Source organism: Talpa europaea, assembly GCF_964194135.1.
Source record: "Talpa europaea genome assembly, chromosome: 6".
Taxonomy (NCBI): Eukaryota; Metazoa; Chordata; class Mammalia; order Eulipotyphla; family Talpidae; genus Talpa; species Talpa europaea.
In genome coordinates this window covers 44,845,392-44,868,656 of record NC_140072.1, presented here as the reverse complement: position 1 = coordinate 44,868,656, position 23,265 = coordinate 44,845,392, and the positions used below count along the sequence as shown (strand labels likewise).

Genomic DNA, 23,265 nt, shown 5'->3' with positions numbered 1-23,265 from the left:
GAAAAAAAAAAAATTAAAAATGACCCCAAGATGCAGCTTAGGGGAGTATTGTGGAGGACCTTGGCTCTGAACTGTACTGGGGAGTCCATGGTACTACATGTAGATCCTGGAAGTTGTTAAATGCCAGAAGATGACACTCTTTAACTGGATATTTCTTTGAAAGTTCCAGGAGTTTGTATTAGAGTGGCATAAACTTCTGCTTCAAAGAATATGAACTAGAATCTCTGGCAGAAGTTAAAGCTTTTAGAAATGTTTTCACCGACTTTGAGCTTGGTGATTGTACAGCTAAGAGCAAAATTGTTCTTTGGGAATGTAAGGGGAATCCATAAAGCTTATATTGCCAAATCTTTCTTCACTTAAGATTAAGTTCTGAATAGTAATTTCTTCATTTACTGCAGCACAGTGCCTGGCAGTGTATTATCTTTAATTATCTTTAATCTGTGGAATCTATATAGATTTACTACCTTGTTGTTGAAAAATGAGGACATTTGGGAGGAGATAAGGAGAGACTTCTTTCAAAAGAAATGCTATTACATGGCCTCAGTCTTTCAGGAAATTGGTGGCTTGTTGAGGAGATGAGTCTGTCTTTGTGGAATAGAACACAAAATTTTGTCCTTGAGCTCAGATCTGGGTTTGACTTCTTGTTCTGTCACTTTACTGATTCTGCAAACTTGCTTAGCCTGTTTCCTCTTCAGTAATTCAGTAACTGATAATTTGTGTCATAGGATTATGGGAATTAAATAGATAATAGATGTGAACTGACTGTTATTTTTAAGGCCTGTATTTTTTAAATAATGTTAAGTATTGTTTTACTGGAGTTGCTTTGACTATTTAGTTGTTTTTATTACTGGTGTACTAAATACCATTCTTTGCCCTGTGGTCTGCTTAACAGTGTAAGGAATATATTTTTTTAAAGATTTATTTTATTTATTTATGCATACAAGAGCTTGGGTGTAGGCCAGAGGTACAGGGGAAGGGGAGAGTGAGAGTATTCACCAGAGACTGAGAAGGGAGCAGAACAGGCAGATCTACTGAAATGCACTGCTGAGGGGAGATCTGCTACGCCATGTGGGTTAGCTCCCTGGCCAGGGATCGAACTGCACCGCAGTGGTTACCAATAGCTTCATAATGCTAAGACTTAACTCTCTGCTTCACCAGGGAGGCCCAACAGTGTAAGGAATATTTAAGACATAAAAGAAATAGAATCTTCAAGAAACTTCAGTTGGATGAGGCTTACCTTTTATATTTGGGGGGAGAGGAAGCAAAGCTGTAGTATAGTATCAGTAACAGCCTTCCTGGATGTTATAGGTATTAGCAGTGCAGAGAAATGGGAAGAGAAGAAATCCTTAGAAAGACCTACTCAGGTAGGAGGGCTTTATTTCAGTTGAACCTTAAAATACCAGGTCAGTAGATATTAGTCACCAGTTTTATGTCAAACTAGGCTAAATCTTATGGGATTTAGCAAGGAACAAGCAGTTATTCTCATGCTCAAAGAACTTTCTATCTAGCTAGGAGGGTGAGACTGATATGTTTTAAACAATGCTTGGTAATGCAGGCCATGTCTATAGACCTAATGCTGATTGAGTGATGCAGATATTAAGGGAGGTAGGATTAGAGATTGGGAGAAACTCTTCTAACTGGTGGGAAGTTTCAGTAACAGAGATTGAATGGAAATAGTAGAGAGAAAGGATGGGGTACTAGGAGAGGAGGCTGCCAGGAACAGATGTGCAGAGGAGTATGAGTACGAGAGGCATTCTGGGAATAGTGAAAAACCAGTGTGGAGAAAAATGGGATGAAACGATTAAAATTAAATTGGGATCAAGTGTTAAAGAGTCATAGATGCCAGGAAAAGTAGTAGACTAGGAAGATGTTATTGAATAACTTGGGGTGGGGAGGGGAGCTTTTTTTTTTTTTTTAAGATTTATTTATACAAGAGCTGGGGTACAGGTCAGAGGCGTGGGTGGGTGAGAGGATCCACCATAGACAGAGCAGGGAATAGAACAGGCAGACTGACTGAATACACTGTTGAGGGGAACAGCGGGCGAGACAGGAGAGCTCTCGAACCTGGCTGCAGAGGCTGCGGACAGCTTCACATTGTGGCACTCAACCAGCTGCGCCACCAGGGAGGTCCAGGAGGGGAGCATTTTGAACAGTGAGGACACGGAGACCTGATCTGAGATCAATTGTCAGCAGCATTTAGGTTGATTGGAGTTGGGAGAGAGGTTTATCTAGAGGTAAGAAGAATAGTTAGGGTTGTATCAACCTGGAGCTGATGAGATAGGGACCTGTGTTTGTGTAGTAGTGGTTGAGCTACAAAGGGACTCATGCAGAGGATCTCCTGAGGGAAAGAATTAATACCAGAACTTGGTACGTGGTTGGAATCTGACAGAGTTGGAGAGATGGTCTGGAAAAATTAAAGGTTAATTTAAGGTTTTGAACATAAGTGACAGGCAAACAATTATGGGCCCGGAAGAAGATAGAAAGTTTAGCATCGGGGAGGTAGAAATTTGAATTTTATTTTAAAATAATGAGAACCACATTTGATTGCTAAAAGAAACCTTATACGGTTTGTATATTCATTTCAGAAATAGATGCCTAGAGATTAATTCTCTGTATTTTGAATTTGAAGTAATTAGGCCCTCTAAAGCTGGACCCTCTTGGAGATATTTAAAAAACTTGTACCCATATCTTTCTTCTCTCTAGTTTTTACCTCATAGTCTGTTTTTTGAAGCTTTCCTTTTCTTCCCTATGCCAGTCATTTTGGTCAAGCTCTCTGCTCCAGGAGCACTAATTAGCCGGTACCATGCAATTTAATTTTTAAATATAAACTGTTTTCCCCCCTCATGCTTGGTTTTGCACTTCATGAAACTTTGATTTGGTTCAGTGGACTAGAACATGTATCTATGAGTCCACCTTTCTGTTTTGAAAGATCAGGATTGACTAACAAATGCTGTACTTTATGTTGTAAATTTGACAACTATCAGTAAACTGAATAAAGTTTGTTTTATTTTTAGTGGGAACTATTTATTAAAAAAGTATGTTCTATTTGTGCCTATTCTCTCCTTTTGTGAGTAAATCTCTGTTGAAAACAATTGCTATGTTCTAGGTGCTGAAGCCCAAAACTTAAGTAGGCCACAGTTTAGTTTACTTCTCACAGTATGAAGTATATCAACCTTACCTTTTCAGGTTTTTCTCTTGTAATACTTTGCAAGCATATCCATATTCACCTTGTCAACCACTTCTTTTTTTTTTTTTTTAGGAGTGTTTTTTTTTTTTTTTAAAGATTTATTTATTTATTTATACAAGCACTGGGTATAGTCAGAAGCACGGGAGCGTGAGAGAATTCACCAGAGCTAGAGCGGGGAACAGAACAGGCAGACTGATGAAATACACTGCTGAGGGGAGCAGTGGGCGCGGCTGGAGAGGCCTGCGTGCCATGTGGGACAAGGTATATTTTTATTTTTTGATTTCAATTACATTGGCTTAAAACACTGCATACATGCAGAAGTATAGGGTCACACCTCTTTTAGATGTATATTACCACACCACACCTACCACTGAGGCACTATAATCCTCTACTAGAGTCCATTGGGTTCTCTCGCTGCTGTACTCCCCACCCCCACCCGCCTCCTCTTACAATTTTAGTTAGATTTCTAGGGCTTATTTTGGTTAGTTTTGTCTGTTTCTTTGTTTTGTTTCTCTCTATTCCATCTATGAGTAAGATCATCTGGCATCTGTCTTCTGACTTATTTCAGTTAGCACAGTCCTGTCCAATTCCATCCATGTTGTCACAAATGGCAAGAGTTCATTTTGTTTTTAATAGCTGAGTGGTATTCTGTTCTGTTTATATACCAGATTGTCCTAATCCATTCATCTTTTTGTCGGGTGCTTAGGTTCGTTCCATAATTTGGCTATTGTAAATAGCGCTGCAGTGAAAATAAAGGTACATATATCCCTTCAAATTAGTGTTTTTGCATTCTTCAGTAAATACATAGGAGTGGAATTGCTAGATTATATGGTAGATCCATTTTCAGTATTTTGAGAACCTTCCATGCTGCGTTTTTGTTTTTTTTTTAAAGATTTATCTTTATGCATACATGAATGGGGGTGTAGGCCAGAGGTGTGGTGGGTGAGAGGACTCACCAGAGACAGAATGGGGATCAGAACAGGCAGATCTACTGAAATACACTGCTGAGGGGAGCAGCGGATGAGACAGGAGAGGTCTGCTGTGCCATGTAGGTTAACTCCCTGGCTGGGATCGAACTCATGCTGCAGTGGCTGCAGATAGCTTCATAGTGCTGAAACTTAACCACTTGTGCCACCAGGAATGTCCCCATGCTGTTTTTTGAGCATGTCTATATTCCTACCATGTATGAGGATTACTTTTTCTCCACATCCTTGTCAGCACGAGTTTCTGGTCTATTCGATATGTGCCATTCTCACAGGTGTGAGATGGTATCTCATTGTGGTTTTGATTTGCATTTTCCTGATGATCAGTGATGAACTTTTTTTTAATGTATCTGTTGTATGCCTTCTTTGGAGATGTCTGTTTAGCTTTCCTACCCATTTACTGAGTAGTTTGTTTTCTTTTTGTTGACTGGTATACAGTCTTTGTAGATATTGGATGTTAGCCATTATCAGATGTGTGATGTGCAAATATTTTCTCCCATTCAGTAGTTTCAATCATAGTTCCTCTTGCTGTGAAAGCTTTTTAGCTTGATATAGTCTCATTTATTTTTACTTTTGTTTCACTTACCATTGCAGTTAAGCATCAAAGACATCCCTGCAACCAGTGACTTGGAGTGTTTTGCCTAAGTTTTCTTCTGTGTATTTTATAGTTTCAGGTCTCACATTCCAAGTCTTTAATCCAGTTTGTATTAATTTTTGTGTATGGTGTGAGATAGTGATCTAATTTCACTTTTTGGGGGGGGTTTGGGGGTGACATATGAACATCTGCTTTTCCAATGACATTTGTGGAGGAAACTCTTTCCTCCATTGTATACTCTTTACTCCTTTGTCATAGATTAACTGTCCATAGATTATTTCTGGGCTTTGGATTGTAGTTTACTGCCCTCTATGCCTGTTTTTAGTCTGATACCATACTGTTTTGACTACAATAGTTTTGTAATATAGTTTGAGGCCTTGACATATAATACCTCCATTCTTATTTGCATCAAGATTGCTTTGACTATTATGGGATCTTTTGTAGTTACATATGAATTTCAGTAGTGTTTATTCTATTTCTTTGAAGAATATCATTGAAACTTTGATAGGTATTACATTAACTCTATATATTGCTTTGGGTAAGATGGCCATTTTAACAATGTTAATTCTTATAATTCATGAGCAGGGAATATCTTCCCATTTCTTTGTCTTCTGTTTATTTTAACAGCATCTTAAAGCTTTCATTCTGCAGATCTTTCACCTCCTTTATTTTTTCCTGGCTATTTAATTCTTTTAGGTGGAGTTGTAAAAGGGTTTGTTCTCTTGATTTTTTTTCCTTTTGTTTGGGTATAGGAACAAAACCAATTTTTGTATATTGATTTTGTAGCCTGTCACTTTATATACTGACTTATTGTTTCTAATTGTTTTTAGCGCAGTCTTTGGGGGGTTTTCTGTGTATATTTTATCATGTATATTTATCATGCTATCTGCAAATAATAGCAGTTGTACTTCTTTTGTAATTTGGCTTCCTTTTATATCTTTCTTTTCCTGATCTGATGAAAACTAATACTGTGTTGAAGAGTAGTGATGAAAGTGGTCATGGGTTATACAGTTTATGGGTTATGCACTTTATTCCTCTTGCTACCTATAACATTCTTTCTTCATCTTGAACTTGTGGTAGTTTCACAACTCCGTGTATTTGCATAGGTCTCACCATATATAGATAACCCAGTGTTCTTTGAGCTTCATGGACCTGAATGTTTAGTTTCTTCTTCATGTTTGGGCAGTTTTCCTCTGCTGTTTCTTTCAATAAGCTCTCCATTCCCTTTTCTCACTCTTCCCTTTCTGGGGTACTCCTCCTTTCGTTCCCTTTCCGTGGAGTCAGATCGTAGCCAAAGTTTTCTTTATTTGTTTTACTTCATATTTCTCTTTCTTCCACCTTGGTCCTTTGTGCATTATTGTCTTCTAGTCATAGATTAAATGCTGTTTGGTCCCTTCTCCTTCATAGCTTTCTCTAGAATTTTAAAATCTCATCTATTAGGCTTTCATCCTGAATCTCTGTTGTTTTCTTTTTTTTTTTTTTTTATAGAGGCATGTTTTATTTGTTTGTTTGTTTGTTTGTTTGTTTATACATGCACTGGGTATAGTCAGAAGCACGGGAGGGTGAGAGAATTCACCAGAGCCAGAGCAGGGAGCAGAGCAGGCAGAAGGACCGAAGTACACTGCTGAGGGGAGCAGCGGGTGGCAGGAGAGGTCTGTGTGCCATGTGGGACCCTCCTCCTGTGGCCTGGGAGCAGAGGCCGCGGGCAGCTTCGCAACCCAGTGCTCAAATGCTGCGCTCTTACTTAAAGTTTTAATTTCTTTTTCTGTTCATTGCATTTCTCCGGTCATTCATTTTTTGTTTTTAATTTGGTTGTATTTGTTTCTGGGTTTTTTGTATTGTTGTGACTTGCCTTTCTGTATTTTTTCCCATTTCTTTGATTTTCCTTCTAATGGCAGTTTTGAGCTTTATCTGATGGTGAGATGAACTCTTCCATGTCTTTGTGGTTGGGTTTTGGAGAGTTGTTTTCTCCTTCTGGTGTCATATTACCCTGAGTTCTACCCATTTTGCTGCTTTAGATTTCCTGGGGGTTTTGTTTTTTGTTTTTCTTTTTAAAGTATCTCTAGCAGTCACTTAGAGACTTGAACTACAACCTTTTCTAACAGGTGACTTTTTGGTTTTATTTGATTTTAAGTATTTGTTTTTTGGTATTTGTTGGCTTCCACAGGTAATGAGATGTATTCTTGCCTTGGCTGAGTCATAGGGTGGGTGTGGGAGGGAGGCCTGGGAAGCCTAATTGCTGGTGTAAAAATGCTGGGTGGCGCAAATCCAGTTTGTGACTGCACTCTGTGTGCTATCATTGTGTTTGACAAGGTCAGTACAAATCCCAAGGGATGGCGAAGTTCTATGTGTTGTTCTTTTTAATGGGGAGCAGCCTGACCTGTGGGGAGCACCACAGCTCCTCCACATGTATTTCCCCTCTGTCAAGGTTATGTGCCTCCATACTACAAAGCTCTCCCTCCCCAGGACCCCATGCTTATTGGCAGCCCCTTCCATCAGTTTCTCCTGCCCCAAACCACAGCTTTCTGTTCTCCCTGTCTACTTACCTGTTGTTCAGCGAAGCATGATTCTCCTTCATGCCTGTTCTGGTGTAGTCTGTGCTGGTCTCTTATGGGTGAGAGGTGTTCCAGTTTTGCCCCAAGCCATGAGACTCTCTTGGTATAGTGTCCATCTGAATAACTATTGCGGGGTCCTCTCAGGGGCAAAGCAAGGAGCCTCCTTTTAAACCATCCTCATCTAAATGCAAAAATGTATGATTCTTATATAAAATATGTGTTCCCATTTTGAGTTCATGCTGTCCTGCAGTTGAGAGTCCTATCCTAAATTTTTAAAATCTGTCTAGAACACTTATATCTGTACCTTTAACATGGCTGTAGCAAGCATTTCAGTGCTAAGTAATGTTAATTGGATCTGAATGTCATAGTTCTCCCTTTGTTTTGCCTTTAGTTCAGGATTTTTTTGTTTGTTTTGGTCTTTGGTTTACTTTTGTTTTAAAGTATAAGGATTTTTTTTTTCATGAGTGGGTTCAAGAAGAATGTTTCCTCTTAATCGCTTGACTTTTTTTTAACTTAAATTTTTCTTTTTAATGATATAACCTAGAATGAATTCTGGAGGGTAGCTTGATGAAGGTTGAGTTTTCATTTAGGTAAGGTAGGATTATGTTTACTAAAAAATGGAATTCTTTGTATTTATCTACATCAAAACTTACGTGCCATTATGCTTCCCTGTAATTCTGAGTTTAAGATTTCTGTTCATTTTATGAAAGTGGAGTTAATAGTTAATAGTCAAAAAGAGCTCAAATGAAATATATGTCATATTTATAAGCTTGGATATTTTTTAATTTTTCCTGCTTTCAGGATAGCCATAAAATTGTCAAGTCTGATGTTTGTGTTTTCTGGGAAATCCTGCTGTCTATTTCTACCAAAATATTCTAGTTCTACATGTGGAGATTTTCATCCGTTTTTGAAATCTGGATCATCATCATCATCATCACAATGCTATTCTGAATTGTTCTTCGCCATTTTTCATAGTGCGCTCTCATAGTGGTCTCATTTCTTATGTGTTTGGCTCTTGGGCAGCATGTATTTCATGGTATAATTGACACCTCTAAATTGCCTTTTATAGACAAAATTAGAATTCTGGATTAAATGCTGATGAGCCTATATATCAAGCCACAGTTGTTTGTTGCTGCCTACCAGCCAGCTGTTTATTTAACAGTGTGTGAAATTATTTGAGGGTTCCCCCCCACATCCTAAAAATAACTGACAAACAAAATTGACTGTGCAAGTACTGAGTAGGAATGGGAAACAGTTTTTAAAGTTTCAACAATATCTTTGTCTGGATTATATTAAATGGTCCAAAATGATGAATAAATCTTGTCACATAGTTGCACACATAGTTGTCTTAAGCCATTCAGTTAGTAATGACGGAAAATAATTGAGCAAATAACCTAAGCAAAATGCTGGAACTGTATGGAAGGTTTTTTATAAAGCCAAGGTAAAATTAAGACTTACATAATTATATAGTCAATATTAATTATACATTTTAAAGTTTTTAGCTTTGTGTGCACCAGACACCCCTGTTCACATGTAAGTTTGTTCTACCTTCCTGCATTCTGACTGGAATACACTTTGATAGGAACACATTATGTACTAAAGCTGAGATGTATTTCATTGAAAAACCTTGGGATGGTTTTCTTTTATAAACAAGGAAATTGACTCAAAACATCAGCCTGTGAAATCCTTATTCCAAGTCTTTACCAACATGTGAAAGGCTTTTTGTTGTTGTTTTTTCTTTTGGTATATGTGTGGATTATTATTTAGAAAAGAGAAGGCACTTATAATGGGGAGCCCTCTTGTAAATGTGTTTTAGATAATTGGTGCGTGTACTGGCTGATAATTTGATATTTGGAAATATAAGGCTACAGTGCTATTGTTTAGTATACACTAAGCATCCTATAAGAGAAAGGCATTACAGTGAGCTACTGAGTGTGAAACTGCTGGCATTTTCAGAGGATCTTGGTTTCGGGTGTCATAGTGGTGTTACCGTCTCTGATGCAGGTGTTGAAATTGAGTATAAGTAGTAACAATTTATTCATTCACTAAATAGTTATTGAATGCCTTGTGTGTTACCAGTTAACGGTACTAATTGCTGGGGATTGAAAAATCTTATTTCCTGTCTTCAAGTAATTTCATGGGGGTGATTTACAGTGAAGTGGGAAACCCTGATAGGGAACTATCAATATGTATGACAAAGTGTGAAACCCTGATAGAGAAGTGCGGGGTACTGTGGAAACATTTTTCTAAGTTATTATTTCTGTGACATAAATCCTGAGGTGGCTAGGAAGCTCAAGGACAGAGTTTGATGTTTTAGCTAGGTTCTGTAAAAACAGTTTAGGAGTTAACTTACATGTTTAATTTAGTTTGGTGAGTGTCTGATTTTTGAGGAGACCATGACTATTCCAACTTCTGAAAAAAAATCTGTTTTTAAAATGAAATATACTGTTCTATTGTATTGAAGGAAATAATATCTTTAACTTAAACCAACCATGTGTGTTGATTCTTTGCTTGGATTTAAAAATCTCTCATGGATTTGCTAATCATTTCTTCTTGAATCAAGTCAGTAAAATGACCTTTGAAAAGTACTTGTGTACACTCCCAGACTTCAAACTATACTACAAAGCCATAATCATCAAAACTGCATGGTATTGGAACAAGAACAGACATACAGACCAATGGAATCGAATAGAAAATCCAGAAATAAACCCACAGATTTATGGTCAACTAATCTTTGACAAAGGAGCAAAGACTATGCATTGGAGCAAAGAAAGTTTGTTCAATAAATGGTGCTGGGAAAACTGGGTTGCTACATGCAAAAGAATGAAGCTTGACCACTACCTCACACCATACACAAAAATCAACTCAAAATGGATTAAAGAACTAGACATAAGACCTGAAACCATAAAATACATAGAAGGAAATATGGTGAAACACTACGTGATTTGCATATCAAAGACATCTTTACAGACACATCACCCAAAGCAGTGATAGTGAAGGCAAAGATAAACAGCTGGGACTACATCAAATTAAAGAGCTTCTGCACAGCAAAAGAGACAATAACAAAAACAAAGAGAAACCCCACCAACTGGGAGAACATTTTTGCACCCAATACTAATGATAAAGGACTGATCACAAAAATCTGCAAAGAGCTGATGAGACTCAACAACAACAAAGGATATAACCCAGTCAAAAAATGGGCAGAAGAGCTAAAAAGAAACTTCTCTGAAGAGGAAATGCAAATGGCCAACAGACATATGAAAAAATGTTCAACATCACTTGTCATCAGGGAAATGCAAATCAAAACTACCATGAGATACCATCTTACACCAGTGAGAATGGCACATATTAAAAAAACTAGCAACAACAAATGTTGGCGAGGTTGTGGAGAAAAAGGAACTCTCCTGCACTGTTGGTGGGAGTGCAAACTGGTCCAACCACTATGGAGAGCTGTGTGGAGATTTCTGGACCTACTAAACATAGAGCTTCCATAGGATCCAGCAATTCCACTCCTAGGTATTTACCCAAAGGACACAGAAACATCAATTCCAAAGAACACCTGCACCCCTATGTTTATAGCAGCACTATTTACAATAGCTAAGCTTTGGAAACAGCCCAAATGCCCAAAAATAGATGACTGGATCAAGAAGATGTGGTACATATATACCATGGAATATTACTCAACATTCAAAAAAGATAAACACATGCAATTTGCAGCAACATGGATGGCGCTGGAAGGGATCATGCTCAGCGAAATAAGCCAAAAAGAAAAAGAAAAATACCGGATGGTCTCACTCATAGCAGGAATCTAGAAAACTTAAATAAGGGATCAGGAAAATAAATAACTATAAGAAAGTGAAAATCAAAATCAACAAAAAACTATGAACCAGAGACACTTTTTGGGGGTTGGGGGCCGGGAGGGGAGGGATTGGGGTCAGAATGGGGCATGTGCAGTTGTATGGGGGAATATAAAAATAAAATTTATTATTTAAAAAATAAAAAAAAAAGAAAAGTACTTGTGTACAGTACAAATTGGAAGACAGTTGTATGGTTTCTTCCAAAACTAAATATACTATCACTTAAATGAAGCAGTCTTTCTCCTTGGTATTTATCCAAAGGAGTTGAAAACCTGCATCCATATAAAAACCTACATATGGATGTTTATAGCTGCTTTATTCATTATTGCCAGATCTTGGAAGCAGCCAAGATGTCCTTCAGAGGGTGATTAATAAATTTGTACATCCAGACAATGGAATATTACTCAGTGCTAAAAAGAATTGAGCTACCAGGCCTCAAAAAGATATGAAGTAATCTTAAATGCTATTACTGAGTGAAAGCAGCCAGTCTGAAAAGGCTACATACTATATGATTCCAAGTATATGGCATTCTGAGAAAGGTGGAACTGTGGGGACAATAAAAAAAAGATCAAATGGATATCAAGGGTGGGAGGGAAAAGAGAGATGAATATGCAGAGCAGAGTATTTTTAGGGCAGTTAACACTGCCCAATAATATCACACTGCCATATGATATTATAATGGATATGTCATTATACATTTATCAAAACCCATAGAAGGTGTGACATGAGTGAAACCTAAGGTAAACTACAGACTTCAGTGATTATGATGTGTTCATCCTTGGTTTAAAATAAAATAAAACAAAATAATAGCATTCTGGTGAGTGATACTGATGTTGGTGAAGGGAAGGTTATGCCTGTGTGGGCAAGGTGTAAATGGGAGATCTTTATACCTCCCTCTCATTTTTATTATAAACCTAAAACTGCTCTAAGAAGTTTCACAGTTTTATCACTGTAAGTGATAAGCACTGCCTCAGAACTATTTCTTTCATGCTTGTGTGTGGGGTCTCAGTCCAGTGAGGCTTATTACATTGAAAAACTCAGTTGGTGCAGGACTTATGCTGGGTGAAACATGGCTTCCACAGTGACCCAACTGGATTCCAGCATTCGTCTTCAGATTTAGTGTAGATATGGGTGAAGAAGGCTGTCGTCGTAATTCCCCAGCTTTACTTCTAGGAACTGAATTCAATTAGATTTCTTTTACAAAAAGGTTCTCCTAGAAGCAGGTTTTATTTTCAGACAGAAATAAAAAGAACATTAGGACGCTCCCTTCAGGTCTTAGAAGCATGGTCTCAGTCAGTTTAGTTATTATAGTGATTTTCAAACCTGTTTTTCCTTTTGGCTGCTTTCCACTGAATCCATTTGAAAATGCATTAGTGGACTCTCTCTCTCTCTGCACAGGGCTTTCCCGGGGTTCTCTTTCAGATTATTCCATTATGCTTGTGCTTCCAAATACTTTGTAGAAATTGTTTTTCCTTGGGGTACACTGAGAACTCTCAGTGTTAATTAATTGACTGCATACTACCATTATCTGTCTTTTCTAAATTTGAAAACCAAAAAGTAGAGAGACTTGAAGATAGTAAAAGAAGAAGAGATAACAGCATCAAACTTCAGATATCTAAGTTGCTAAGATTTGAAAATATCAGTTGATTTTTAAGGCTAGGGTATGAAAAAGTTCAGTTAAATTCCAAATTCCTCCCTCTTCTGCTTGGTTTTTGCTTGTTTATTCTTTAACTTGTGTTTATTTAGTTGTCTACTAATTTGTAGAAGCAGACGTGTGTATAGTTAGGAATGATGGCTTGAGATATAATTTATATACCATATTTTAATTGAGGTATAGTTTTAATTGAGATATAGTTTATATGCTATAAAATTTACTCTTAAAGTATACAGTTCACTAGCTTTTAGTGTGTCCAGAGTTACGCAGCCATGAGCATTACTAATTTTCATCACTCCCAAAAGAAGCCTCTTATTAATACTCGTTCATTCCACCCTTATGCTAGACCCTGGCAGCCATGAAGATACTTCTGTCTATAGATTTTCCTATTGTGGACATTTAATATATTGAATAAATAGGATCACACATACATGACCTTTTATGTGTGGCTTATTTCACTTAACAAATGTTCCCAAGGTTCATCCATGTTATAGCATGTATCAGTGCATCATTGCTTTTTATGTCTGAATAAGATTCCGTCATATAGTAAGCCACATTTTGTTCATCCATTCATCATTTGGGCATTTGAATTGTTTCTCCTTTTTGGTTATTATGAATAATGCTGCTGTGAACATTCATGTGCAAGTTTGTATGTAGACATAGGTTTTCATTTCTCTTGGATATGTATCCTAGGTCATATAGTATCTGTTTAACTTTCTGAGGAACTGCCAAGCTATTTTCTGCACAGTTTTTTTTTTTGTTAAAGATTTATTTATTTATGCATATAAGAGCTGGGACATGGGCCAGAGGTGTGGGAGGTTGAGAGGATTCACTAGAGACAGAGTGGGGAACAGGACAGGCAGATCATCCAAAGTACACTGCTGAGGGGAGCAGCGGGTGAGCCAGGAGAGGTCTGCTGCGCCATGTGGGTTGCTCCCTGGCTGGCCAGGGATCGAACTGGTGCTGCAGTGGCTGCGGATTGCTTCATAGGCTGCATCTTAACCCCTTGCACCACCAGGGAGGCCCCTATTTTCTGCACGGTTTTACATTCCACCAGTAATACATGCGGATTCTAAATTCTCTCATCCTTGATATCCATCTTTTTCATTATAGCTATCCTAGTGGGCATGAAGTAGCTTCTCATCATAGTTTTGCTTTATATTTCCCTATTAACTAATGTTGAATATCCTTTCCTATGGTTATTAATTATTTATATGTCTTTGGAAAATGTCTATTCAAATCCTTCGCTCATTTTTAAGTTGGGTTATTTGTCTTGGTATCATTGAGTTGTAAGAGGTTTTTTAAAAAAATATATTCTGGACACTAGATACTTATCTGAATTATTATTTAATGATGGGGAAAATATTTCTATTTTCCTTTTCTATTCTGTGGATTGTCTTTTCACTGTAGTAGTGTTTGAAGCACAAAAATTTTAGTTTTGATGAAGTCCAATTAAATTACTTGTACTTTTGGTACATATAAAAAAACTACTGCCTGATCCATGGTGAAGAAGATAACTGTTTTCCTCTAAAATTTAACAGTTTAGTCTTTTCTATATAGGTCATTCATTTTTAGTTAATTTTGGGGTATGGCTTTTTTTTTTTTTTTTGCATGTGGATATCTAATTATCTCAGCACTATTTGTTGAATATGGTTTTCTTTTTAACTGTTTTTCCCCTTGTTTTATTTACCACTATCTAAATCTTTAATAGTGACTGCAAATGTGCAAGGCCTAAGACTGTGGGGTGTACAGTAAGACCATTTTATTCCCTTTGGGACTTACTTGAGACTAATGATGGTGCGTATACATGAAATTGTTAAATGGTATGTGATAAACAGAGAAATGAAGAAGAGGACAGAATTCATTAGGAATTGAGAAGACTGGGCCTCCCCGGTGGTGCAGCAGATTGAGCGCAGTGCTGTGAAGCTGTCCGCAGCCTCTGCAGCACGGGTTCGATTCCCGGCTGCCCAGGGACATTCGCTGCTCCCCTCAGCAGTGTATTTCAGTCATTCTGGCCTGTTCTGCTCCCTGCTCTGTCTCTGGTGAATCCTCTCACCCTCCCACACCTCTGGCCTGTACCCCAGCTATTGTATAAATAAAATAAATCTTTAAAAAAAAAAAGGAATTGAGAAGACTGAGTAAGTCTCTGGGCAGCAAGAGACTGACAACAGGAGATGGAAACTATTGAGGACAAGTAAGATTTAAGTACAGAAAGACCAGAAATGACCAGAGCAGAGCTACTGAAGCTGTTAGATTCTTTTGACCTGAAGTATGTATGGAATATCTTTTAGACTGATTTTGAAAATTTCTTGAATTATATAATTTTTTACCCTAATTACATTAGAAGTTGGTAGCACTTGACATGTACTTTGTGACATACCTGTTATATGCTCCGTGCAGTTGTATTTAGAGATTAGGCAGTACCTGTTTTGACCTCCCCATATTGGATGGTCACCTTATAGACACGCTCCTGTTTGTCCTTTTTGTAATTTCTCTCAGTGGTTATTAATGAACAAGATTCACTGTATTCCCTCTCCACAATCTCTACAACCTTATAGTGCTTTGGTAGTCTTTATTAGTTTCCTTTTCCAGTTTCTTATCTTCCTGGTCTCATAAGTCTGGAGTTCTCAGGACTCTCCATTTACCACTTTGTGTCTGCATCACTCTTGGTGATTTCATTTAGTCTCATGGCTTTAAATATTGTTGTGCTGCCAGTGACTCACATATTTGTATCTCTAGCCCTGCTCTTGCTCTTGAACTCTAGGTTAATATATCTAAATGTCTCCTCTACATGTATTCTGGGTGATTACTCAGCAACAAAACAGAGCTCTTTCTCTTTTTTCTACCTTTATACTTGCTCAGCCTTTAGTGTTTGTTAACTTAATTGAAGACAACTCCATCTTTCTAATTGGCTTAGACTAAGGACCTTGGAGTCATCTGTGGGCCCTTTTCTTTCCTCATAACCAATCAGGAAACCCTTTTAGCTTTCTCTTCAGAATACATTTGGAATCTGACCACTTCTACCACCTCCACATCTGGGCTGAGCCAGTCATTTTGAAGTATGGTGACCTGAGATAAGCAGCCTGAGGTGGGATGGGAGTTGCGGCAGGGGGGGTAGGGGGGGGGTGTCTTAGTAACAACCATTTGCTCAGTTCCTGGTATGCAACTTAGTTCCTGGTATGAATCTTGCATCATGTCACCGCCATGAGGCAGAATGGACCTGGCTACTGACTCTTTACTCCTTGGTATGCAGCTATACAACTCACCTTTTGGTATGTAGCCACGTCATATCTGACCATGTACAGCTGCCAATGCAAACCCACCCAGTCCTTGTAGAAACTGAAAATGTGTTTAAGTCCCTGACTTCCTACAAATGGGGCTCAGTCTTTGGATATGAATCCGCTGAGTTAGCACTGGTGCAAAAACCTGCCTCTTGTTAGCCCTGGTGTCTGTTTCCTTGTGCTATATAACAGTCTCATTTGGATTGCTGCCATAACTTCCTACTTTGGCTCCTTATTTCTATTGTTGTACTCCTGTCATCAGCCAGAGTGGCCATCTTAAAATTTTATGTCGGTTTATGTACTTACTCTACCTGTAATCTTCTGTTGTTTTTTTAAAATCACTTTCATTCAGAGTAAAAGCCAGTTATGCCAGAAAGGCCTTACAAGAGTAGGGCTACCCTTATCTCTTGGATATCCTTTCCTACTATTTTCCTTTTGCCAGAAACCTGTTTCAGTCACGCTTGCCTCTGCTATTCCTTGAATAGTCTACATATATTTCTCCATTAAGGCTTTTGACCCCTCTGCCTAGAATGCTTATCTCGATAGGGGAAGAAAATTTTTCCTTTACTCTTGTGAGTTCTGGACTGGAACCCCTGTAATAAAGGAAAAGGTTATTAAGAAAAAAAGAATTTTGTAATTATGTGTCCTTCATGTAAACACAGGAGATTCCCAGGGAAAAATGAGTCAATCAAAAAGGTGGCTTAGAATTCAGGTTTAAATACCATCTTCAACTAAAGACAAAAGAAAGGTATGGGGACACCAGCTATGAGGAGGTTGCCAGGGAAAGCACTGTGAACAAGAGTAGGGTTTGTTGTAAGTATCTAGATGGTCATTCATTCCTTCTCTCTCTTTTTTTTTTTTAAGTTTTTTTTTTTTTTTTAATACAAGGACTGGGCTAGAGGCACGGGAGTGTGAGTGGATTCACCAGAGACAGACTGGGGAGCACACGACCGAAAACACTGCTGAGGGGAGTAGCGAGCGAGACAGGAGAGGTCTTCTGCGCCATGTGGCTATCTTCCTGGCCGGCCGGGAATTGAACTCGCACTGCAGAGGCTGCACACAGCTTCACAGCACTGTGTTCAACCCGCTGCGCCACTGGGGAGGCCTATTCCTTCTCTTTTGATGTAAGATTGTGGTTTCTTGTCTTTCTGGTGCAGAGAGGGAGACACCCCTGAGGTTAATTCCCACACTTGTTTAAAGTCTTTGCTACAATGCAACTTTCTCAGTGAGACCAACTCATTTGCCCTGTGAGATTTCAGTGGCTCTGCTCAATACTCCCTTCCTCTTTTAGTCTGCCTGGCCCACCACTCCTGCACAGATCCTCTTTTGTTTTACTTACCTCTTTGGCTTTTTTTTTTAAATGTTTTTTTTTTTTTTATGTTGTTTACTAGAAAGTAAGTTTTAGGGCAGAGATTTTTGGTATTTTGTGTCATGGTTATCCCTACCATATAATATTGAATGCTCAATAGATATTTATTGAATGAATGGGCATCCTAGGGCTCCTGTATTTTTGGGCTTATTCTTGTTCAAATTCTTGCATGGCATTACTGTCCTCTTGAATTAGAAACTCTGGGGGAGGGTGTGTCCGTCTACTTTGTTTTACTGGATTTCCAGGTGATTCCGCTGTAAAGTGTAAGAACAATGCTATAGAATATGGAGTAGGATTTCAGAAGCTAGAGATAGGAATATTTAGATGTATGAGATAAATGGCACATATAACTGAGTTAATTCTCTCTCCCTTTTCCTCTTCCCTTTTTTCCTGAGGAAGTAGAACAGGAAAAGATATAAATCATAGTAACTCAATTGATTTATTGTGTGTGTTAAGAGTCTCCAGGACCACCCTTAGTTTTTGTGATAACTAGGAATGTGCATAACTCTGCATATAGTCACATCTGTGGCTAAGATTTATTATAGCAAAAGGATACAAGAAAAATCAGCCAAGGGAATCAGTATAGGACTTCAGTGGAACCCAGGAGAAAGCTTCTGAGAGTCCTCTCCCAGGGGAGGCACACAGGCCACACATCACACTGTAACAAGTTTAAGGATTACCTACCCAGGGAAGCTCATTAGAGACTTAGTATTCAGGGTGTTTATTAGGGACTGGTCATATAGTAGGTATCTGCTGCCTAGTACATACCAAAACGCCAGACTTGGAGAAACAAAGTGGGACATATTACAGTTAGGTCCTGTGAACTATTCTTACAGTTAGAGTGGTGAGAACCTTTCTTAAATCCAACTTTCCAGATGTCAACCAAGGCTAGCCTCGTAAACAAGGCTAATAAGGATGGCAGTCTCAGACCTGTACATTAGTGGTGTCCAAAGAAGTTTGTTCATTTTTTTTTCTTCTGCTTCTTTATATAGGATACAAAGCATTAGACTAAATGATTTCTCTTTAGGAAATCAAGTGAAATAAAAATGTTTTGAGAATGACTTGAACAGTTTAAATGGATTGAGTAAGTGAGATTTTTCACTTAGACATATTTAAAAAAAATACCCTGGCAGAATTATTTATATTCTGTGCTGATTTTAATAATTACAAAAATGGTTTATTTCATAGTAAGATATTATTTCTAGAAATAAAATTAAGATAACTTTCTTAGTATTCATTGAAATAATTTCCTACGAATATGGCCATCTGCTTCCAAGCAGACACTGATTTCTCTTTGCTTTTCTTTCACCTTTTCGTGTCCTAAGGTACCTATCTGCCATTTTTGAGGTTGCTTTGGTAAGTAATCAATCTCTCTCTCTCTTTTTTAATAGGCCAAGATGCTGAATTATCAGGGACACTCTCACTTGTTTTGACACAGTGCTGTAAAAGAATAAAGGATACTGTTCAAAAATTGGCTTCAGACCACAAAGACATCCACAGCAGTGTTTCTCGGGTTGGAAAAGCCATTGATAAGGTATGGTGTTGAAGGAAGTGTTTGGTATTTTTTAGCATCATCCTTCCTGCCTTGATAACAGCTTTCTCAAATTATTTTATGTTATTCCTTTCACCTTTGCTTTTAATAGTTTTTGCAAATCTGGTTTTACTGTGTTATTCTTAACAGTCCCTGTTGCTATTGTTTTGAAAACCAACCAAACAGAAAGTCCCAAAAAAACCTATTTTTATAGCCTTGCTTTTTTATCCTTTTGCTTATCCTTTTTATCCTTTTGCTTATATTGTAGGGTCATGATGAGTAAATTTCCAAAGAAGTTTTAATCTACTTTGAGGGAATTTGTTTACAGAAGTTAACTTCGGCTTTCTGAGTAATCCCTAGCTATGACTCTCTCTCTGTTGAGATGTTTAGGGTAACAACCCTTGCATCTGTCACCCCTTTATCATCTGTTGTCTTCCTGTGGACACACTAGTTAGTTTTCTCCAGTGTTGCTTTCTATATGAGTGAGTGGGTTTGTTCCTAGTCAGTAAGGCCAATCATCTTTATTGGGTGATTTTTCTTGTGGCATCTCTTAAATAAGCAATTTTTGACCTCGTGTTTTACTTGTAAGTGGTTTTTGTTTTTAGCACTGGACCAATAGTGCCTTTGGAGTTCATAGTCCTATTGGGGTCTAAGAGCAGTAGTAGACTAAGGTTACTATTTGATGTTCCTGACTACTTCAAGCCATTGGGGACTTTATGACTGGTTATGGACATTTTTGTTCACACATTGTAAACATCGGGGAAGGTAGGAGGAACTTTTGTGAAGAACTCTTTGTAGCAAGACATCGCCTAACCACTTTTGAGTGGTTTTTCTGTATGTACAAGAGCGATAGCTGGAATATAGATGGAAACTCATGGAATCCTGAGTGACTCCATCTGTTTGGCCCAACTGTTAGAAATATCCTGCAGAGCAGGAGTATTGAAAGACTAGACTTGAGACTGCCAAGTCAGACCTATATGCTCCTATGGAGGTATCTTTCAAGTGGTAGGTACAAAATTGTATGCCAGGGCCTCTGGGTACTCTCCGGGTAGCTCTGGCTTACAGAACTTTTAGTGACCTTTCAGAGAGTTCTCACTATTCCCATAGTGCTGAGGGTTTCAGTTTAGTAAACGAGGCCAGAGAAGCATTGTTGGCAGCTGCAGTTCCATTTTTGGATCAGTGATGGCAGTTGCCAGCAAAGTCTGGGAAGATAGTGAGTACTCTCTGAAATAGTTTTGAGGTTGTGATGCCTGTTTGAGAACTCCAGGGGAGTTAACACAGCTTTGAAAGTGGCTTTGGCATTGGACCTTTTGGAAAGCTATGGCATTGCTGAAGTGATTGTTGGTTTGTACTAGCGTAAGAACTACTACAGTGGTAATGGGGCACTTTAGGTAGCCTTAAAGCTATCACTTCAGATAGTCTTAAACCACTGTTGGTGACATCTCTTGAATAAGCTGTCTTTGACTCAGTGCTTTACTTATAAGCAGTTAACATCTTTAGCACTGAATCACTTAGCTTTTCTAGGGTGAGGTAACTACTGGTACATTTAGGAAACTTCAGATTTTAGTGGTCGACAGTCACCAAGGCATTCTGGTGATCCCTGTGGTTCAAACCTGAGAAAGTTGCCGGAGGCTGCTTCTTGATCAGAAGGTGCAGTGGTGTGAGATGAGCTCAAGCCTCCAAAGCAGCCAATCAGAGAAGGTATCTGAAAAGAGATCCCAGGTTCTAGGACTAGGTGCTGATGACCTCAATAACATCCCTCTTTGTGAACTACTGGGCCCCAAGATTGGAGCATTTGGCCAAATAATTCACCTGCTTTGCATTCTGGCACTGTTAGGATAATCATGTGTCCTTATTTGCTGGTTTTTCTACATTGTCCTACCATATTTTTCATCAGAATCATCTTTTACCCTTGTCTGCCTATCTCATGGTGACTTGCTAAGCTTGTCTTCTTCCTGATCTAGCAAATATTTACAAATATTCATAAGGTTGTCAAATATCTTGGCTAATCTTTGAGATAAAGCATTTAAATATATTTGGTGCAGAAATGGAAACATCTTTTTGAGAATGGATGTCAAGTGAACACATTTATAGTGTGTAATCTATAGTTTGACTTTTTTTTGGTAGGGATGTGTTTGAGCTGGACTGTTCCTAACTACATATTTTAATTTACTCACTACTGTCTTGGGAACATTTCTTTCATGTACTTGGAAGTTACAAGGGCTTTACAATAAATTTTAAAAATAATTTTATGTTTTTGTGAAAATAGTTAGGTTTTAAGGTGATCTAGATTCTAGATTCTTCTGATCCATCACATGAAACTACCTTATTAAATCGATACTGATAAGTATTTGTTGAATTATAGTCCAAGGCCACAGAAGAAAGCTGGAGTCTCTTTGTCTAGTTCTATAACATTTTTCAGTGTAATCTGTCCCAAATATTTTGGCATCTGTTTTGCCCTAGCTGTCGAGGAAGCTGTTAACTCACTAAAACTACCTAGACATTGTTAATCAGCTTCTCACATATTTGAGGAATTCTGTGTAGGCTGTTGTTGCATAGACTCCATTGACTTGTAAAGTCCTTACTCTCTCTCACTTTGGACTTGGAAAATTTGTACAAGCTTCCAGCCAGGTTCTTGTAAAGACTGGGTGGACTCATGAATTGGTGGTGAACAAACAGGATGAAGCTGAAGCTCTTGTGACACAAGCCATTAAGTACCACAACAAACAGACTTAACTAATGAATTGGAATGCTGTCCAGCAGCCTGTGAGCACCATATTAAGGACATATGTCCCCACCCTGTCGACCAAAGAAGCCATTGACTCCTTTATAGAGCAGGCTGTTTTTGAGTGAGGAATTTTTACATCTTTGACATGCTGAATGCTTTTTTTCCTTTAATGTTACTTGTGTTGTAATCATCACTTCTCTAGAAAACATGAGCAGAAAAGGTTTATGCATTAGTGATGATTTCTAATCATCACTTCTCTAGAAAACATGAACAGAAAAGGTTTATGCATTAGCCAGTGCATTTTCTGGCTTTTAATTATAGTGAACATAAAACATTTTTAGATATTTCTGCTTTATTTTCAGATGCCTAAAATATGACTACTTCTTAAAAATCAACCATTGGGTTCTGTGACAATTTTTAATTAAAAACAAATAATGTGTGGGGCTATTTTAAATTTCCTCCCCATGTTTAAAAAAAAAGTTAAATTCTCTTCCATTGAGGGCATTTTATTCAATGTTTTACTTAGTCTTTTGCCTTTTTTAAAAAAATTTCAGTTTCTAAGAAAAAAAGTGAAATTGACTACTGTTTTAGGTGTGTGTGTGTGTGTGTGTGTGTGTGAGAGAGAGAGAGAGAGAGAAATAAAGTAAATACTTAAAAGATTTTCAAGTATCTAAAATTTGCTCTGGGATAGGTGAAAATGAAAAATTTAGTACATGTTCTTTAGAAGATTGTGGTCTTGTGGTCTGGTTTGGTCATGTAGAGTGCTTTTTGTACACAAAAAAAACTGGAAAGATTCTGAGGTAGCTTAAAGTTTTCTGTCATAGACTGCTACCATAAGTTAAAGATTGTACTTTTGATTAATGTAATGTTAGTGGAGTTAGTATCTTAAATTTTACTTTAAGAAAATGAATAACATTCAGAGCAGCAGTCAGTGAAGTGCGTTTTTTGTGGGGCTAGGAAATGAACTGAGTATATGCTTGACTCCTGTTAACGACTCTCAGGAACTACTGACTTGATGGCAGTGGCTGCCCCTGTTAGAATCAGGCAATCAGGTGGGGAAAGGTAAAATGATAGACCTCAATTAAGCAATGGAGGGTCTGCTTGCCCTTATTAAATGGGATGAAATGAGATTGTGGAGAAGTCAGTAAGAAGATAATATCTATCACTTATTGAGTGTGGCTTTATATGCATTTTTATCACTTGTTGCAGATGCATTGTTACCATTTTACAGCTGAGAAGACTGAGACTCAGATATATTAAGTAATATAATATGCCCTAGCTATTCAGCTTGGAAGTGGTAAATCAAGGTTTGGAAAAAGATGTTAAGAGTCTGTCCTTTTAAAATTAATGCTATGCTAGGAACTCAGTAATGCCGTTGTAGGGCTGGTAATGTTTTCAGGAAGGAGAAGGTTGAAACCAGGTTGTCTAAACTGAGCTTCTGGAAGCCACTAGATGGAGCATCTTCATTAGTGAGGCAAAATGTGACTATTAAAAAGTGATTGGAGTAATGCTGTACAAAGTGAAA

General features: G+C 38.0%; 1 protein-coding gene across 1 annotated transcript in view; it reads left to right on the top strand.

The window, feature by feature from the left end:
* The window catches only part of RMND5A (required for meiotic nuclear division 5 homolog A), a gene marked incomplete at both ends in the record, with an annotated part of 53,635 nt that overhangs the window by 8,398 nt on the left and 21,972 nt on the right, over positions 1-23,265 (top strand). Inside the window, one exon of the mRNA XM_084235889.1 lies at positions 18,873-19,015. Within this exon, the coding sequence (XP_084092015.1) occupies positions 18,873-19,015 (143 nt within the window). The remainder of the gene's footprint in view (positions 1-18,872; positions 19,016-23,265) is intronic.